This window comes from Dreissena polymorpha, chromosome 2, assembly GCF_020536995.1.
Source record: "Dreissena polymorpha isolate Duluth1 chromosome 2, UMN_Dpol_1.0, whole genome shotgun sequence".
NCBI lineage: Eukaryota > Metazoa > Mollusca > Bivalvia > Myida > Dreissenidae > Dreissena > Dreissena polymorpha.
In genome coordinates this window covers 136,851,888-136,873,074 of record NC_068356.1, presented here as the reverse complement: position 1 = coordinate 136,873,074, position 21,187 = coordinate 136,851,888, and the positions used below count along the sequence as shown (strand labels likewise).

Below are 21,187 nucleotides of genomic sequence, written 5' to 3'. Positions count from 1 at the left end.
GGTAGATAGACAATCTCAAGACAAATTCATGTCTGAACGTAGCACCGCCAAGGGACTGCAGCACACAGCTCCGCCTTTATGGCCCACTTGCCGTCACCGGCCTTCGTCTTCATCCCCGAGACAGTTTTCCCAGTGCGTTGAGCGTACTGAGGACCGCCGTCCCGGGGTCCCTATATAAGGCCACCCCCTCGATGTTCTAGTAGCTACTCCGAGCGTAAAAGTAGCCCCAGGTCCGCCCTGTCTTTCCTCCACACTGGTGATCTTGCTGTCCCACTATCACCGTCCCTCTACAGACGGGACCTCTGGCAGGTCTGGGTCAGCGAGCTCTCGACGATAAACAGCGGGTGACAAGTCTGCTGCATCTTGGAGAAGACAGCAATCCCAGCAGTGTGGAAGACGTCCTGCTCGAGGGTGACGGACTCAGCTGGATAAGCAGAGTCACCCGCACAAGTGAGTAGATCTTCTGCGGGCGACTCTCGCCTCGGTCGCGACGCGCACGCTCTAGCTGCTAACCGAGTTTGACCTTTCCTACGGCGGTGACTGAATTTTAAATCATTTTTCTTTGTGTGCCTGCAGTGTTTTGTATTGAATCAATGGCTTGTGTCTTGTGTCTGACGGGTTTGAAAATAACCAATTGCCATTACTTAAAGGAACGTGTGATATAGTAAGGTGTGTCTACTGTTTGTACAGCTGATTTGCATGTATATTGGTGATAGATACGGTTATCGCATTTGTTTTGTTGAATATAGTGATAATTGCAATTTGCTAAACGTGGCTTTGAAATACAAGACAGAAAAATTGACGGTTTATGTCCCGAACAACTTTGTCCTTGAATTCTCTGTTATGGCAATACTGTTGACAACAGTGATGTCATTTTCGACATCTCTTTGATGGAATGCCAAGAAATCGAACAGGCTGCAGGTCAAGGTCGCTTTGTTGTAGTGGGCACTGATGCAGTTCTCTGTTTTGGAACAGCTTGATGCGCAGAGATTTGACAGGACCTTCGCGGAAACGTCGATTGCAGTGCCAGTGTGAACATATCTTTGGAAAACCGAATAACGTGTGCCTGAAGACGAGAACATGTCAAAACTTGAACGAGCATTTGTAATAGGATTTGTTTGTACATGTATGGATATGTTTTGACTGCGGCATCGTCGCTATCTACTGTCTTCTAGGCACTGGTCAGTTAATACATGTATCCTCAAATATAAATTCACGTGTTTTTTCACGTAATGAGCCTGTTCCAACGCCGACCAGTTGCATATACATTTTGTATTTTTCAATATGAAACCGAGAAAGAATAGTTGTATAAATATCTTACCTACCATTGGCTGCAGAGTACGGAGCACCTTCCACCTTAACCTCGCACAGAGTGAGTACATCGTTAGGAGTGCTAAGCGTAATCCGTACCCACTGTCCGTACACCGGTGTAGCTAGCTCAAACGTGTATGAAACGCCGACCTCTCCAGGGTGAAACCCTTCACGAGATTGAACGCCGGCCTCCGATAACCCGACGTAAAGCTCGACGTCTCTAAGTCTATCACCTGAAATACGTGTATTACAACTGAAGACTTAGCGGCCATAGACTTAGAGGTCTCAGTGGTGTAGTGGGCATGGTGTCCGCCTAGCAATCGGAAGGTCATGGGTTCGACCCCCACTAAGGGAGCGTTCTTTAGATTACCCCTATAAACACCAAGTACTGGTTCTAGTCCCAGATAACGAACTCGAGAGCGTTTATTACTTTGATATCAACTCGTCCAATAAACAGCTAATATTCAAACTATGGATATGCCCGATACACTGCCCTTTGATGCTTTAACGTGAGTATATTGTCCATATATGGACAATGTTTGATTCAATGCATTTTATTTAGTATTATTTTGATATTTTATTGACACGCGCAATGATGGACAAGTCCTGAGTATAGGAATTATCACTATATGCAGATGCATACTCGTGACAGAAATTATTGTAACCATCCGCTTTTCTTTTATTTTAGACAAGTGACGAATGTCCTACACGACGCATATAAGAACCGCGTTCTGAGAAAACTGGGCTTAATGTATGTCTATCTATCTTTCAATACTGCCGGAACCCCCTTGCGGGTACTTTTGGCAGGTGCGCGTGTCAGTGCAAGAATAAAAGGTTTAAAAGCATTGAAAGGGAGACTTCAAAGCATGAAAGTGAGGTGAAGATAAAAGTGTGATAGTGTTAAACAAGAAGAAACATATTTATAGGTTAAAAATTGTTTAAAAATCGCTGTTTTGTGCATTCAGGGACGACTGGGGAGTAGAGTGGGGCTAAGGCAACGCTTGTACCCCTCTAGGTCTGCCTGCTGTACAACTGAGGCCGGTAGGCTGCTTGTACCCCTCTAGGTCTGCCTGCTGTACAACTGAGGCCGGTAGGCTGCTTGTATCCCTCTAGGTCTGCCTGCTGTACAACTGAGGCCGGTAGGCTGCTTGTACCCCTCTAGGTCTGCCTGCTGTACAACTGAGACCGGTAGGCTGCTTGTACCCCTCTAGGTCTGCCTGCTGTACAACTGAGACCGGTAGGCTGCTTGTATCCCTCTAGGTCTGCCTGCTGTACAACTGAGACCGGTAGGCTGCTTGTACCCCTCTAGGTCTGCCTGCTGTACAACTGAGGCCGCTAGGCTGCTTGTACCCCTCTAGGTCTGCCTGCTGTACAACTGAGGCCGGTAGGCTGCTTGTACCCCTCTAGGTCTGCCTGCTGTACAACTGAGGCCGGTAGGCTGCTTGTATCCCTCTAGGTCTGCCTGCTGTACAACTGAGGCCGGTAGGCTGCTTGTACCCCTCTAGGTCTGCCTGCTGTACAACTGAGACCGGTAGGCTGCTTGTATCCCTCTAGGTCTGCCTGCTGTACAACTGAGGCCGGTAGGCTGCTTGTACCCCTCTAGGTCTGCCTGCTGTACAACTGAGGCCGGTAGGCTGCTTGTACCCCTCTAGGTCTGCCTGCTGTACAACTGAGGCCGGTAGGCTGCTTGTATCCCTCTAGGTCTGCCTGCTGTACAACTGAGGCCGGTAGGCTGCTTGTACCCCTCTAGGTCTGCCTGCTGTACAACTGAGGCCGGTAGGCTGCTTGTACCCCTCTAGGTCTGCCTGCTGTACAACTGAGGCCGGTAGGCTGCTTGTATCCCTCTAGGTCTGCCTGCTGTACAACTGAGGCCGGTAGGCTGCTTGTACCCCTCTAGGTCTGCCTGCTGTACAACTGAGACCGGTAGGCTGCTTGTACCCCTCTAGGTCTGCCTGCTGTACAACTGAGGCCGGTAGGCTGCTTGTACCCCTCTAGGTCTGCCTGCTGTACAACTGAGGCCGGTAGGCTGCTTGTACCCCTCTAGGTCTGCCTGCTGTACAACTGAGGCCGGTAGGCCGTTCCAAAGAACTATGGTGTAAGGAAAGAAGGAATATTTAAAGTAGTTGGCTGATGTATGGACTTGTCTGAATGAGAGTGGGTGCATATGACGAGTCATCCTCATAGGCCTCTCAAGATATGATGGCGGCGAAATGGCTACCAAGCCATACACAATTTTGTAAAAAAGGGTCAGTCAGGAGAGGTCACGTCGGTCCTTCAAAGTCTGCCAGCCAAGTTCAGTCTGCATACCGGTTACACTGCTGTAGAATGAGAAGTCGTTTTTCACCAAGCGGACTGCTCTACGTTGTACTTTTTCTATTTTGTCACCATTTTGTTTGGTATGTGGACTCCAGACAGAGGACGCATATTCTAACTAAGGTCTTATAGGCTACTTCTCTGATGTTTTCATTTATAGTCTGTATATTCCTGCGGATGAAACCAAGAGATTTATTAGCATTCGTTGTAATGTTGGTAATATGTTTGTTCCAAGAAAGATCATCTGAAATGGAAACACCTAACTAGTTAGCACTGTCTACGACTTCAAGGATTTGTCCATGTAGCCTGTAATTGAAGATGAATTTATGTTTTTTTCTTAGATGTGCGTTAAGTGTCGTTCCAGATTAGCCTGTGCAGCCCGCACAGGCTAATAAGGGACGACACTTTACGCCTTAATTGTATTTTTGCTAAGAAAAGACTTCATTTAAACGAAAAATGACATAAAAGCGGAAAGTGTCGTCACTGATTAGCTGTGCGGACTGCACAGGCTAATCTGGGACGACACTTAACGCACATGTATTATGCCCGGTTTTCTCAGAACGCGACTCATATGGTTAGGGTTCTTGTTAATTGTCTATTACTAGACATGTCTGAATTCCATACGCCGAAGAGAGTTGTGTAAATATGCATTACCAAACACGGCATTGTTTGACCAAACATATTGACTTACAACACATAAAAAGATTCTGATACGAAACATTATATTTTGACAATCTTTTTATATAAACGATTGAACGGTTTTACATTTTACAATATATTTTTATAACGATTTTCCACGCAGGTTTACCAAAGGCAACGTTAACGGCGTCTGTCTAAGAAACAAGGTTGGGTGAATGTAAATGTAGACATTACTACATTGGCTTTGAAATATCGCTTTAATCGGTAAATCCTCCGTGAAAAGGTAAACGGTGAAAAAACACGCCAATGAAATATATATGTATATATATATATATATATATATATAAATATATTTATTTATTTATACAGTCAACCCGAAAACACACATCGCTTTGAACATCCATAACTTCATCTATAGTGCATCGATTTCCATGAACTCGGTCTTATTCAACGCAGAAATGAATTTCCTTTCTGAAAATGTACATATCTAATGTCCATGTAAATGAACGTAGGTCACGCGAATTGTGTATCGTGTTATTTCTTAAAATTTGACCCAGCATCTGTCAAAATATTACAATACATGTACATTTCCAGAAAGGGTAGTTATTTCTGCATTGAATAAGTCGTGAATCCTCAAATTTTGATTTTCTCAGGCAACCGTGTAGGTCAAGTTCACGGGCGGGTTCACACATTAGATAATTGTTATGTTGAATCTGAAATTGCAAACAAACCGTATTATCCATAATCATGAACAACTCTTGTTGGGATAATTTGACGCTTATCAATGGCCTTAGGACTTTTTAAACACGAAATGTGATCATTGAGCATGTTGATATAACGAGTTAAGATGGCAGGTTTCTATTGCAGAGTGATGTATGCCCGTGCACTCTATAACATTTAATAAGTCTATGGAAAAAACTGTACTTTGGGATTCTGGATAAAATTTTAAAAAACGGGATTTATATAAAGAAAAACGCCCAATGGTATCACGTGTCAAGTACTCGAAACGTATTAAGACGGCACCTACTCATGCCAGCGTGGTGGTACTCTTAAACCCTCGATGAATTAAGAATCTCTACCGTGAATACTGGAATCGGCGGACTGCGCGGAGGAACCACCAGACGATCAACGGGCAAGAAGGTGATTCTCAGCAAGGCGTTGTGGCACGCTACGGGCACGACAAGACACAAAGGAAATCGTGGACGTCCACTACATCCGTCTCTGTCTCAAGCCGTCTCGACCCTGTTCGTCGACGAACTGCGAAAATCTTCCTCACTCAAATTTAAGTCATCACACAAGTCATTCTGCCATCATCAACCTCGCCCCATCGATCAGAACAACAAGTGCTGTGGCGACGGGCGAACGACGAACCGGCAGATGCGGGCACACTGGAAGCCGTAGGCGTAATCCTGCACGCAGGCGGTCTAGGTTATTGGTTCCCCCTTAAGTTACAAGGAGCAGCAGTGGAGTCCGGCAGATCCATAAACGACTGAGCAGCCCTCTTTAAGAATGCACTGCTCACTTACAGGTATGAGGAAAGGCCTAGAAAAGGTGTCATAAAAATTGCTCGCTCAAACCTTCCCAAGACTTCTTATCGCGGCTGGAAGGGGGCTCTACACCAGCAGTCGGAACAAAAAGAAAACAAATAGAACGAGAACAGTTCTTCTCACGTTAGACGTATTTTACGTGCGCAAACCTGTGCGCAGGTACCATACAGACATACCACACTAGAATAGCTCTGATATAGAACGAACTCGTCAGATACGGAAATGACATCGTAGACTTCCCAGTTAGCTCCCATTTATGAAAGGAAGGAAGCATCGTACTATGCTCAGCTCTTAAGCCTTTACCCAGAAGAAGTGAAAACAAAGTTCTACGCAGACCTTCATACCGTCATTACAGAGTCCTTGGGCACAATGAAGTGGGCCAAAGCAACATGAATGGTCTTCTTTTGCCCCAAACATGCGCGAAACAAGAACCGCTGATCACAAACACGATCTTCCGCCAACCAACCCGTAACTGAACGTCATGGATGCACCCTCGCTCAATACACTGGCTCTTATTTACTATGTTTCCGTGAGATAAAGGGATTTATACTAAAGCCACAGACCCATACATATGAGCCGTGCTCTGTGAAAAGAGGTTTTAATGCATGTGCGTAAAGTGTCGTCCCAGATTGAATTGTGCAGTCCGCACAGGCTTATCAGGGAAGACACTTTCAGCCTTTATTACAATATTAGTTTGAAGAAAGTATATTCTTAGAAAAGTCCAATTTAGGCGGAAAGTGTCGTCCCTATTAGCCTGTTAGGACTGCACAGGCTAATCTGGGATGACACTTTACGCCCATGCATCAACCCCCTTTTTCCAGAGCACAGCCGATATGATACATACGAAACGAAAACATACTTAAGAAATGCTTTCACAGGATTAATGGTTAAATCCCGGCAATAAGGTTTTTAAAAAAACACAAAAGTTCTCATTTTGCAACAAATATTTTGTGTCAGTCGTTCCGATTATGTGCTTTAAAAATCTTATGTAAGTTTAAAGTGTTTGCATGTAATTTGTTACTGTTTAACCAGTTTGTTCTGTTTTGCTGACTGCCTCGTGAAGTTCGCGTTTTGCATCGCGTATTTTGTAATTTTGATAAATCTTTTTTTCAGTTTTCATGACCCACATACCATTTAAATAGCGAATGCTTATAAAATACACAACTAAAGCTTTATATACTGAAAACAGCAAATAGCGTACTATGTAACTGGCAATTTAAACGTTAATTAATAATAAGCTTGAATACAAGTTCAGAAGAAACAGTCCCTGAACATCGCGACACTGAAAGCTTTATACCCTTGCATATACTGTTTGTACAATCAAAACTTGCTGAGGACTTACGCGTATATACGATCGTATTACTATTTTTAAAACGATAAAACGATATTGTATTAACGACTTTAATACATTTCAAACGAAGTCGAGAATAATAACGTAACGTTTTTTTCAATGGCAAATAATGTTTTGCTTTCTTGTACTCAAAACAGGTACTCAGTTGTGTAATCCCAATTTGTGCAAATTCGTTCATAGAAAACATGGACAAATTGTTATCAATTATATATCAAACACGAGTCAATTTGTCGGTATCGGCGTTAATTTGCTCGTGAATTTTCCATGAAGTAAGAACATATGAAGTATTTGATGTTTTATAACATTTATCAGTCATGTTCATAAATTAATTTGATATTTCAATAATAATATAATTCGTGTACTGAGAAAACTGGGCTTAATGTATGTGCCTACAGTCCGCACAGACTTATCAGGGACGACAATTTCCGCTTAAGCTAGATTTTTGGTAAAAAGGGACTTCCTTTAAGCAAAAAATTCTGTTAAAGCTGAAAATGTCGTCCCTGATCAGCCTGTGCGGCTACAAAGCTAATCTGGGACGACCATTAACGCACATGCATTATGCCCAGTTTTCTCAGAACACGACTTATATATTCACATTGCAATCGTGTAGGCTCTCGTTACGCGAGCTTGATTATTTAAACTATTTGTAAAGAGGCAAATCAACTGTTTTTTTATAAGAAGAGACTATCTGCAAACCAAAAATACCGTAAAAGCGGAAAGTGTCGTCCCTAATTAGCCTGTACGGACTTCACAGGCTAATCTGGGACGACACTTTACGCACATGCATCAAACCCTCTTTTCACAGAGTACGGCCCGTATTTAATCTTTGTTAGAATGCCTTTTAAAATGTGGTATCATGGGATCTTTCGAATGAATCGCAGCACTTATTAGTATTGGTGTGCGCAAAATTAAAATAATTTTGTACATTTTATGTTCAATTAAGTTATAAATTAACAGAACTTATAATTCAGAGCTTCTGTTATCGAGATACAATTCTTATTCGGAACATCACTAACAATAAACTGCAATAATGTAGCGGTAGAAAATAGCGTTTCATTAGTAAACGAATAATTGAGCATAACATGAAAGGAAACGTATTTCGTGAAACGTATTTTGTGCCCATAATATTGAACAGGAGGAGTGCAAGCTGGTACTTTTTTTTTAATTCGGCGGTCGAAAATGAAAATGCGAGGAAATGAATGTGTCAACCAGATACTTCAATAACAACAAAAGTTTTGTTTTAGTAACGTTTGATGATGTCATGAGGGAAAGCTGTCGATTTGAATAATTTAAGAAGAATCGGAAATCAAAGTTATGCTATTGAAGCATGTGGGAAGGAGAAATGCGGATACAATATCAAAGGAAGAACATTTTGTCATATGAAAATAGTGTTTACAATAGGGAGTTTAAAGCCATAGCGCAACTAAGACCAATGGGACTTTTAACCCATGTATGCCCAGTGGATTCTCCCATTATTTTAAATTGGATCAATTTCATTCCAAAATTAGGGATGTCTAGTTTTTTTATTTATATATTTAGAATATTTCTTACAGAAATTCCTGTAAGCAAACAGCGCGGACACAGATGAGACGCCTCAAGCGGCGTCTCATCTGGGTCTGCGCTGTTTGCCAATGCCTTTTTTCTAGACGCTAGGCATAAATGGGTTAATGCATGACATATTTTAAATACACATAAAATAATTTTTTGAACGAAAACACTTAAGTTTCAAGTCATAAACAAACTGTTGTTTGTTTTTAAGAAGCTTATAGGAATTTCAATATACCGAATTAATATACGCGCCAACGTTAAAATAATGTTGTTGTTTTTTGTTATAAAGCTGCATTTACTTTTTGTATAGATGATAACTATCTTTTTTTGGAAATGAGTAATGAAACTTAAAAATAAATAAGCAATAATATTAAGAGTCTTATTTCATATTTCTTATTCTGACGTTTAACAACATACCTGTATAATTAACGGCTATGTTTTATTTATGTTTGTTTTATGAGAACAACAAAAAAGAAAATTATTTGGTTTTCAGTAGTTGTAAGTTGAGGTTCTTTCAAAATCGGTAAACGAATTAAATATGTGTTTATTTTCGTATTAAGGTTGTCAAATTTAAGACGAAAAACGAAAATACGGTATATGGACGGACTCTGTATCCACTGACCATTGCCCATGAGTTTGCAACGACTGCATTTAATTTTACTCAGTGTTCTTTCATGAATATTATGCACATTACACGGACTTTGTTTGAAACTAAATAAATTTTTCTTTTATAAATGTTGTATTTGCTCTTATAATCAGAGTGCATTGTCGTCTGTTTGCTTAGCGACAGCTTAGGTAGTTTGTTAAATGTACTAATTACTTCAAGTTCTACTTGACCTTCAATTTCGCTGCGTACTCGTTCTATCATTTGGAATTCCGCTGAAAATTTATGGAAACAAAACAGGAGAAAACAAGTAGTCCATAACAGAAGTTGGTACTTTGAAATTCTAAATTATGTCTGAAAACACTTTAAAAAAATAACAATTCTCTTTCTTCTTCTCATCCATATCACATAAAACCACACCGGCTCTCTGCGCAAAGGTAGGATTCCAAAACTTCAGAACTAATCTGTAATCTTCCGTTTTGAAATTCATTACATATTCAATGTGCAGGTAATGTAGACAGAAGATTTTATCGCGAAAAAATGGACGATAAAACTCTCTTTTTAGAGACCTCTTGTGAACTATGAAAATTATCTGTAATTTCCATAAGCGGAGCGTATCAACTTTTAGTCTCCTCTAATATTCCCCTGATGATCTAACAACTACGTAATGGGTATATATATTAAATATTCCCTTACTTATAGACTTAAATCATCCGTCCCAGTGTCAGCCTTTGAATCTTGCAAGTCATAGTTAAAAACAAAACTTGGCATGGGTCAACGCCAAGGTTTCAAATAACACTCGTGGATGGCAGACCAAGAGCAGATTATAATGGGTTCATGCTCTGTAAAAAAAGGGGTTTAATGCATATGCGTAAAGTGTCGTCCCAGATTGGGACGACACTTTACGCAAATGCATTTAACCCCTTTTTCACAGATCACAGTCAATATAGTTATTTTAACAGTTCTGATAATATGTTAACTTTTGTAACCTAACGCCCATCATCAGCAATCTTATGCCCTTACTTACCCGACCAATCATAGGCAGTATTTTCAGCTCAAAATTCAAAGTAGCATAAAAGGATCAGTCTTTATCAATTTCATTCGCGTGCGCTTCATAGTTTTATTTCGACCCATGGTGCAAAAAGGTACCTTGTGTACTTTAAATTTAACGGTATGTGGTACCATTTTGCACCAATGGAGCGATTTGATATAAACCAACAATACAATTTTACACTGAAACCATTCAACCGATATTTCATAGTCCTGAGTAACTGTACTAAATGAGTCTGAGAAAACTGGACATAATGCATGTGCACAAAGTGTCGTCCCAGATTAGCCTGTGCAGTCCGCACAGGCTAATCAGGGACGACACTTTCCGCATTAATTGGATTTTTGCTAAGAAGAGACTTCATTTTAACGAAAATGTACTGCACAGGCTGATCTGGGACGACACTTTACGCACAAGCATTATGCCCAGTTTTCTCAGAAATAAATCTGTTAACAGGCTGATTCAGATTATAAATAAAAGTGGGATGCAATCACGTGACAGACAATTTGGCGACGTCATTCCGAGATTCGTATTTTTCGCCATTGTATGACCTTGAATACCTTTTTTAATGCCGCTCACATTCCAGCCATATCAGCGAGAAAGTGATAAGAACAATAGTAGATTGCAACACTATCTGATTTGAAAGAAGCAATGTATCTAACTCGGCCGAACTACAATTTGATTATTGCCAATGCGCGTGCGTGAGCATTAGGATAAGATGTTTTTAAATACTTTTTATTACGTTAGTTTTTTTTACTTGCAAAAACCTTTTGTATTTGCTGAAGAATTCACGTATATATCAACCACGCAGTATAATATTAAACCCTCTCCCATTCAGAAGCAAAGTGAAAATGACTATGTGCAAACAGCATAAAACCAGAACAGCCTTGGAGTAACTTGCAATTTGTTCAGGTTTTATGTTGTTTGCTACTCACCAGTATCTAAGTGTTGGAAAGGAAGCCTTACAAACTTGAAGAAAGGCCTTTAATTTAAAAGTACTTTCTAAGGGACTACACATGCTTGAAAATACGTATCTAAGTGGTAAAGGGTCAAAACACTCATAAACGCATTTCAGGCCATGGTATGTTAAGCCTAGCCGATTCGATAAATTATGCAATGATAGAATAGTAACATATTCTCTGTATGAAGTGGGCATTACAACATAAAACAAGCAATAGACGAGTTTTACATTCCCAAGTTGGGGGATGATCACAACGAGGAAATCAGGTTCAGTGAGATATGCCATCGAGATCTTTCCGCTAAACCGTGCTTTATTATTTAGGAAATCGTTAAAGTGTTTGATCATAGAACCACTTTATGAACATATAGTGTATACGTGTAACAAAAATTGTAAGAGTTCACGTGACAATTACGTACTCCACATGGCACCAGACACACTTCGGCGTCGTTTTATTATAATAAATATGATAACGTGATATTATTTCAGTATTTTTCTTTCTCTGCAGCTTGGAACTATAGCGAGAAGAGAGAGAAAAGAAGAGTATACCACTTTTATAAAGATCACATGATGAAACTATTTGGGCCTTGTTTTGGGATAACTGGGCTTAATGCATAAGCGTAAAGTGTTATCCCAGTTTAGCCTGTGCAATCCGCACAGGCTAATCAGGGACGACACTTTCCGCCAAAACTTGATTTTCGATACGAAGGGACTTTCTTGAAACCAAAAATACCAAAAAATCGTAAAGTGTCGTCCCTGATTAGCCTGTCCAGACTGCACAGGCTAATCTCGGACGACACTTAACGAACATGCATTAAGCCCAGTTTTCTCAGAACAAGACCCATATAGTGTATACGTGTAACAAAATTGTAACAGTACATGTTACAATTAAGTATTCAACATGGTGCCATGGTAATCAGTGCAGTAACTCAGGTGTCATTGTTTCGACATTGACTTCATGAAATGTGGATAAAATAATAAAATAGACATTTAAGTTTAAGGTAAATAAAACTTCACATAATATAACATATTGATAAGATCAACATTACATATTTATAAAAATAGTTTCTAGAGAGCATAAAAGGCGCATGACTGTATAGAATGACAATTAACACTTTCTTGTTGAGTTGTTTGGTATAAATTGTTAAACTTATGTGTTTATCTATGCTTTCTTATTTTATTGTTCTTACTAGTGATCTTTTAATATATTTGGACCGTGCTCTGTGAAAAAGGGGTTTAATGCATGTGCGTAAAGTGTCGTCCCAGATTAGCCTGTGCCGCCCGCATAGGCTAATCAGGGACGACACTCTCCGCTTTTATGATATTTTTCGTTTAAAGAACGTCTCTCCGTGCTCAAAGTGAGCTTCTGTAATCATCCTATGTCAAGCGTCCAGCATCATTTGGTGTGCGGTATGTGTGTATCGAAATATTTCAGATCGTTACAAATCTAGAGACCACGTTTTCCATCTCATCTTTATGGAACTTAGTCAGAAAATATTGGACTGTTTGAATATTATATAAAGATAGAATTTTAGTCACGTGTTTAAAACTAGGTCACTATGTCAAATCATAGCAAAATCGTGTAACCATTCTTGAGTCCACAATAGTGGTCTAAAACAGTGTATTCCTAAGGGCATAAGGAATATACTGGACTATACATTCCCAGGGTATGACACGCAGAGCGTACGTAAGTGTTAATATAGTATTGTATTGACTGTTACAATCATTAAATACGTATTTATAATATGAAATTTGACTATACTATTATACAAAGTTTTTATTAATATTTAATAATAATTAGCATTGCACCTATCACTCCAATAATTATAAGAATGCGTTACCTGTTACTAGAATCAACCCTGGTATGTTTCCGCGCAAGATGTATGATACGTTGGTGGGATTTACTGCCTCTTTCCCAAAGACCAAGATCTTGTCAGTTATCACAATGTCCAGTAGATATTTGGACAGCACAGACAAGACCGGGCCTTTGCATCGCTCCTCGATGAAAAGGTTTAACACTAGTCCATGGGAGTGCAATGCGGCTCGAAGCCGGCGCCTCTGCAATGAAAAGAGGTTGCAGTGTAGCAGAATGTTGGCAGCCGTGAAGGGCTCCCGACAACGGTTCCAGAACGATGACATACTCTCCTGCGCCACCGAGTTACAGTGTGTTTCCAATCCTAAGACGCGTCATGGCTCTGTCAAGCGTCATTGCTCTGTTAAGCGTTATGTCTCTGTCAAGCGTCATTGCTCTGTTAAGCGTTATGTCTCTGTCAATCGTCGTGGCTCTGTCAAGCGTCGTGGCTCTGTCAAACGTCTTGGCTGTGTCAAGCGTCGTGGCTCTGTCAAGCGTCGTGGCTCTGTCAAGCGTCGTGGCTCTGTCAAGCGTCGTGGCTCTGTCAAGCGTCGTGGCTCTGTCAAGCGTCGTGGCTCTGTCAAGCGTCGTGGCTCTGTCAAGCGTCGTGGCTCTGTCAAGCGTCGTGGCTCTGTCAAGCGTCGTGGCTATGTCAAGCGTCGTGGCTCTGTCAAGCGTTGTGGCTCTGTTAAGAGTCGTGGCTCTGTCAAGCGTCTTGGCTATGTCAAACGTCTTGGCTCTGTCAAGCGCCGTGGCTCTGTCAAGCGTCGTGGCTCTGTCAAGCGTCATAGTTCTGTCAAGCGTCGTGGCTCTTCAAAGCGTCGTGGCTCTGTCAAGCGTTATGGCTATGTCAAACATCGTTTTTATGTCAAGCCTTGGCTCTGTCAAGCGTCCTGGCTTTGTTATAGCGTCGTAACTCTGTCAAGCGTCGTGGCTCTGTCAAGCGTCGTAGCTCTGTCAAGCGTCGTGGCTCTGTCAAGCGTCGTAGCTCTATCAATGTTACAGTTCGTTCATGGAAGCATTTTATCATTTATTTGAGTCGCGTTTTGAGAAAACTGAGCATAATGCAGTCCGCACAGGCTAATCAGGGACGACACTTTCCTCTTTTACGACATTCTTTGTTTAAATGAAGTTTCTTCTTAGGAAAAATCCTATTTAGGCGGAAAGTATCGTCCATGATTAGCCTGTGCAGACTGCACAGGCTTATCTAGGACGACACTTGCCGCACATGTATTAAGCCCATTTTTCTCAGAACGCGAATCATTTTATGACGAAAGCATTCATGTTCCCATATTGAACCGTGATTGTTTGGAATAATGATTCAAATCGAGCATATTTGTTTTGTAAATATTTCCTTAATTACCATCTCTACGGTATCAGGTTTGGTATGAAAAGCATACGTATTACCTATGTATGTGACACCATATTGAAGTCTTGTCTAAGTACATGCTTAAACAGCATAGCAAGCCTAAAGTTAAATGACTTGTGTATGGACTCAAAATGACCGTTTTTACAGATTTTGGCATGTATTGTAGTGCTTTATTTTAATAAATTTAAACATTTGATCTTAAAAGCTCCAGTTTACAATCAAGAAAGAAACAAAAAGTAACCCTCAACTGGACTCAAATCACTGACCCCTGACGTTAAAGTCTAATGCTTAGACCACTCTGCCATCCGTTCTCATACAATGAATGATGTATTTTATACTTTATATAAGCAATCCTCGTAGTGTCACAAAATAAATATAACGACAACAACAGAACTCCCCAGATTATTCAGTCGTTTCGCGTTGCAACAATTTAAAATTTTCAGGTTTTTAAATCGTCAAAAGATGCATAAAATGTATATTTCAGAGCATGGTAAATGTTCAGTATTACTGTTTCATCACAAAGATCATAACTAAAACGAAAATTTACGAATCTGAAACATTTCTTTTGAATTTTGTCACTTAACCAAAACGTGAAAAGGTCCCTTTAAAATGCATTCCTTAATTACGTTAATATTAAATAAAATATTGTAGAAATCGCTCCTACTGGACATTGTTTTTCAAATCAAAACAACATACGGACTCATCGCTTTTGAGAAACAATATACATGTATCATAACCCATTTATGCCTAGTGGACTCTCCCATCCTTCTAAATTGAATCAATTTATTTCCAAAATTAGGGATGTCTAGTATATTTATTTCTATATTTAGAATACTTCTTACAGAAATTCCATTAAGCAAACAGCGCAGACCCAGATGAGACGCCGCACGATGCGGCGTCTCATATGGTTCTACGCTGTTTGCAAAGGCCTTTTTTCTAGACGTTAGGCATAAGTGGGTTAAAGTCATTCGACAGCTTAGGGATGCCTTGTACTTTGATTGTTGTTAAACTTATGATATAGTATTTCCTCGTAAACTAATGATGATCGTGTCGAAACACAAAAAGACATTGACTTTGGCAGTCGTTTCTGTCAAATATTGTTTTATCTTATATATCTGCTTTGCTTCTACTATAGCATGTTTCTTAATTTCGAACTTTTAAAGACCTTGACATGATAAAGTTGGTAAGGACATTCAATGTAATGTGAATAGGACTTATCTAACTTTATAGGTCATGTGTGGTTTTAGAAGTGGGTTTAATAAACCCAAATCAGTCTGTTAAAACCCAAATGAAGACCGATGCGGAATATCATGTACTTACTTTTGGTCTTATCATGTGTTTTTCAGATACACCGGACTCAGCATGTATTCTTCTACGAGATAAACGAAACTTTTATTAACGTATTTGTTTCAATAATCTACTAGTTTTAAATGGTCTGAACAAACTCTTGTCACGTGGTTGAATAAGGTGAGTGGTTATGGCATACGACCCATTGTCGCATGACGCGGCTCATAGACCATCGCTTTTATGACAATATTGCATAATTCAAACCTATAGCGCTTCTCGCGGGAATCTGGATGCACATGACATTTGCATCAATATTTTTTGTTGCTTACCGGTATATTTCGTGATGTTCCATTCACAATTCTTTGGTATCCTAAATCTGTAAAATCATTTTAGCCTCGCTCTGGAAAAATCGGGCTTAATGCATATGCGTTAAGTGTCGTCTCAGATTAGCCTGTGCAGTCCACACCGACTAATCAGGGGCGACACTGTCCGCTTTCAGACCTAGTTAAGTCATATGGTTCAGATTTTGCATTGATTTCAACCGAATCCTATTTCGAATTCAATGTTGAATGAAAACAATGTTGTTGTTTTTGTTAAACCTTTATGTTATATTTAATTGTAACTGTTTTACACCTGTATTTAGTATTTATTCAGATGAGACCATCGCAAGGTGGCAAAAGAATGCTCAACTGCTTCTTGTTATTTGCTTTTCCTCAATAAAAATTTGAAAAAAAATATTGCGTGTTAATTTCGTTGTAGCAGATATCAATCTTGAGAGTAGCGACTTCTTGATTACTTCTTGACATTCGCTTTTTGATCTATATGAAATTCGTATTTGTGCTCAAAATGTTGATGTTGCTGACAACCGCTTTGAAATATTTACATTTATAGCGTTTTAAATACAGGCATGTCGAGAACATCTTTTTAAGAAATTAATATAAATTTGAATAACCAGTTATGAATTTAAATGACATGTTCATGTTGAAATATTCTGAACGACATTTAACTATGTTCGACTATATTTTATTTATCTTAAAAGTCAATGCATCGGGAGTTAGAAAAGGATATGGGCACAAACAATATATTCATAAATTTATACATGTACTCACATTTGTGTTAATAAGACCTTGTAAAACATTGATCTGTCAATATCAAAGAAATAGAAATTAAAACATCTACCGGTAATTTAAGTTCTTTTAATCGGGAAACTAACAAAGCAAAGGTAAATGAGCTTTTAAAGTTTTAAAAGAAAAGTGGTCATGTAAACCACGACTTGAAAGAGAAAACGAGCCAGTTAAGTTTTTTTTAATTATTATGATTTTTACTTAGTCTTGATAGACTTAGTAAAGACTGTTTAATAAATTGTAAATTGATCCACTATGTATAAATAAAGAGAAGAGGTAACAAAATCATGTACTGATTTTACAGTACCAAATAAACATTTGCAAAACAAGTTAATTTAGCTGCAACAAAATATGAAGATTTTAATACAGTGTTAATAGTATACTATATCGTAAAAAGAAACTGATTTCGGTCAGTTATATTATGTTTGCAAAGACTCTGGCATCTTATTTCACGATAAATGTAATCTGGCCCTTATGAATATTTCGTTGAAACCGTAAATAATCGTAGCCGAATCTGAATTAAGATAATAAGTACCGTTTATAATTGATATGGATATTTGATGAGACCTGCATACATGCATGTATAATGCGGCCACATCTCATCCGCTCGGTTTCCTAATTACAGCAATACAAAGCCAATTACGTATTTTTCTATATAGTTTTATGTCTATACGATAATTATCTGTTTATGGACTTTGTATATGAACGAGTTTGTGGGCAAAATTATGTGTAAAAATCCGCCTTGACACCAACTGCATACGATAACAGTTTATAGTCAGATACACGAACTACTTGGCAGAATTGCACCTCAAAGAAAATGCGACTGAGTTATGTTGTTAATTGTATTGCTCTGACATAAACAGTACACTATAATATAAATAAAATTAATATATAATAACATATTTAAAACTTAAAATAATTTCATAAAAAGGTCAACAATATGTAAACACGTATTTTGAGAAAAATGCTGAGTGGAAACCATGGAAACCTTGATGTTTGGTGTTCGAACCCGATACTGATCCACTGTACCATCACATGGCGAGGTTTCTGATGTGCCGCTGTTAATGTTTATCGCTTGTATATTTTGAAGCAAATGTATTCATCTTGTCTTCGGTTTTCGTAAATTTTCCTTACGGACAGTTAATTAGGACCAATTCAAATATATCGTATACTAATTGATTGAATAATAATTGATAAGGTCGATCACGAAATTGTTTAGAATCGATGGTATTCCGACATCATTAAAGGGGCCTTTTCACAGATTTTGGCATTTTTTTAACTTATTCATTAAATGCTTTATATCGATAAATGTAAACATTGGATCGTAAAAGCTGCAGTAAAAAAATCAAGAATAAGATTTAAAAAAAGAAAAGAACATTGCCCGGACCAGGTTTCGAACCAGTGACCCCTGGAGTCCTGCCAGAGTCCTGAAGTAAAAACGCTTTAGCCTACTGAGCTATTCCGCCGAGTACATACACGTGAAGTATTTTATACCTTATATAAGCAATCTTCGTAGTTTCACAAAATTTAACGACAAAAACAGAACTCTCCAAATTATTCAATCGTTTCGCGTTGCAACGCTTTATAATTTTTAGGTTTTCAAATCGTCAAAAGATGCATATAATGACTATATTGGACTATGGTAAATGTTCAGTAATACTGTTTCCTCACAAATATCATAACTAAAACGAAAATTTGCGAATGTGAAACAACTTTTTTCAATTTTGTCAATTTACCAAACCGTGAAAAGATCCCTTTAAATAAATTCCGAACGTGGAAAACATTATGTAGTTGCTAATAATAAGTATGTCTAACACTGAGTGTGTTCAATGTAATGGTTGTTTTCGCACCGCATCGCCTTCGTCATAACGTTGGGACTCTATAATCAAATATCTCATCGCCCGTGTCGGGATCTCCCACTTCCGGTTGGTAGCCCGTTTAGACGTATTCAGGAGCGTTGATCGTAAGACGAGGCAGGTTGGCTAACAAAGGGGAGACAATTTGAATAAAAGTTAGAACTCTTGTTTGAAATGTGTATGTTTACCTGGATCATACCTATGCAGAAGTATCACGTCCGCTAGTAACAGTAGAAGTAGAAGTAGTTGTTGTGGCAGTTGTACAAAAGTACAACAGAAAAGAAATAACAATAACATGTATGTCACCTTTGGCTGAATATAAGGGAAGACTGCGTTTAGCCCCAGGCGTCGATGTGGGTTGGTTTCCATGGTAAATAGTCCACGTGATGACGTCAGGAGCCTTGTGTTTCCAGAAGTAATCGCTGGTTGTGTAGAAAAACGTTCCATCGGCGCTCCAGTGCAGGGTGTCGAACTGAATATAAAATAATATAATAAGGACTGTATTCCTGTGACATTGACAGAAAAGCATGGGTAGCAGAATTGTGTGGATTATTATCTAGTCATGTCGAATAACTATTAAAATTTATATAAACCATCAACAAATTATGTAATGTTTACAACGGCAACGCTATGTGGAATGACTCATTCAGTGACAGATAAATCTACGCAAGGACGAACAAACCCGAGTTGAATCAATACGCAGGGTGCGATCAAGCGATTTGCTCACAGGCAACTTGTAGAATGTATGGTTTTAAACAGGCTAAGAAAGAGTAATATTGAAAACAACATGAAATTAATAGCCTAAAGTTTAATAACTGGACGTAAAAAATCTAAAACAAATTGTAGCTCCAATGGGATTCCCGGGGTTCCATGTGTAAAATAACTTACGTCTTAACATTTCTTCTTATCCGGCAAGTACAATACTTACGTGTAATTTCATATCGTGTGGTCTCTGCAATTTTCACGAAATTACAAGAAATATTCCAAATTATTTTCCCGTCATAAACGATTTATTATCTCAAACCATTGATTACTTATTTACAAAATGATTGATTTTCTGCATCTATATGGTCCACGTGTTATTTCATGTATTAATATGCACTGTTTGTTTTTGTTTTACACACATGCTAAGTTAAACATATGTGAACAGTTAAAACATAAGTCGCGTTTTATGCGGCCAGCGTAGCTCCAGACCAGCTTGCACAATCGCGCAGTCTAGTCCGGAGCTACACTGTCGGCTATACATTGACGTCATACACTCGGAAGTCATAGTTGTCGCCTTTTCCCGTGGTCATAATACGGTCGTCATCGAGACGATAAACGTTTGCCATGACAATTTTGACGGCCTCTCTGTCACATAGCTCAAAAGGTTCTATCTCTGAAACATACATTCGAACCTCGTTGTGGGATGACTGGGCTCGGTGCATGTGCGTAAAGTGTCGTCCCAGATTAGCCTATGGTAACTGCACAGACTAATCTAGAAGGACACTTTCCGGTTTTTTTTTCGTTTATAGGAAGTCTCTACAAAAAGAAATACCAGTATATGCGGGAAGTGTCGTACCTGATTAGCCTGTGCGGACTCCACAGGCTAATCTGGAATGACACTTTAAGCACGTGCATAGAAAACAGTTTTAAAAGAACTCGTCTCATTAGATAAGGACCTTCATAATACTTACATGAAAAGTAAGAACAAACTTCGATTGCGGCATCTGTATGTGTTCTTATGTGATTCAAAATATAAAAGATCTGACATGCGTTGTCATTTAAAACCATATTTTATCAAACGAGATAAATAATGTTGGTGGAAAGCGAGCCTTTGTATATAATAATTTAAATACACGGGAAATGATGTTTGGATATAGAAATATATAGTTGCCTCTGAATTGACCAGAAAAGATCGATGTCATTCCAGTCTCAATATGAACAATTGTGGGTGTACATATCAGTGGTCAGTTATACAAATAATATAAGGTATGTCGTTTTATTGGTAAATTCATGTAATAATTAGATAGGAAACTCGTCGATAAAGAAACTTATCTATTTGCAAGAACGGGACAAACAGCCTAATTTGTTCAGTGTCCCAGCAGAAAAGTTGAACTTCATTGTCTGTGCGCTCGCCCACGTAACCTCCGATGAAGAACAAGCGGCTGCTGACTCGGGTCAACAACATGTAGGAGTCGAACAGCATGTATCTCCCTCCGTACCGCCGGCCTAAAACTAGCGCGGAACTTATCTAAGCCTCGTTCTTGGAAAACTGGGCTTAATGCATGTTCGTAAAGAATCCTCCCAGATTAGCCTCTGCAGTTACGGCCTTTATGAAATGTTTCGTTTAAAGGAAGTCTCATATAAACGAAAATCAATTCTATGCAGAAAGGGTCGT

The 21,187-nt window shown here is 39.1% G+C and overlaps 1 protein-coding gene across 1 annotated transcript; it reads right to left on the bottom strand.

Annotated features, from left to right (window-relative positions):
- Nucleotides 1-793: 793 nt before the first annotated feature.
- On the bottom strand, nucleotides 794-20,323 carry LOC127869130 (uncharacterized). Its single transcript, XM_052411461.1, has 5 exons — nucleotides 20,065-20,323; nucleotides 19,114-19,279; nucleotides 13,161-13,377; nucleotides 1,326-1,544; nucleotides 794-1,066 (listed from the first exon to the last, which is right to left on the bottom strand). Exons 1-5 carry the CDS (start codon nucleotides 20,232-20,234, stop codon nucleotides 807-809), a joined length of 1,032 nt encoding a protein of 343 aa, XP_052267421.1. The 5' UTR covers nucleotides 20,235-20,323; the 3' UTR covers nucleotides 794-806.
- Between the last annotated feature and the right edge of the window lie 864 nt (nucleotides 20,324-21,187).

Coding starts and splice junctions, on each gene's coding strand:
- LOC127869130 (XM_052411461.1), bottom strand. CDS start 20,234: ATGCACCGAGCCCAGTCATCCCACAACGAGGTTCGAATGTATGTTTCA. Junction 1,545..13,160: donor AGGGTTGATTCTAGTAACAG/GTAACGCATTCT, acceptor CACGTATTTCAG/GTGATAGACTTAGAGACGTC. Junction 1,067..1,325: donor TCCGTACTCTGCAGCCAATG/GTAGGTAAGATA, acceptor TCTCGTCTTCAG/GCACACGTTATTCGGTTTTC.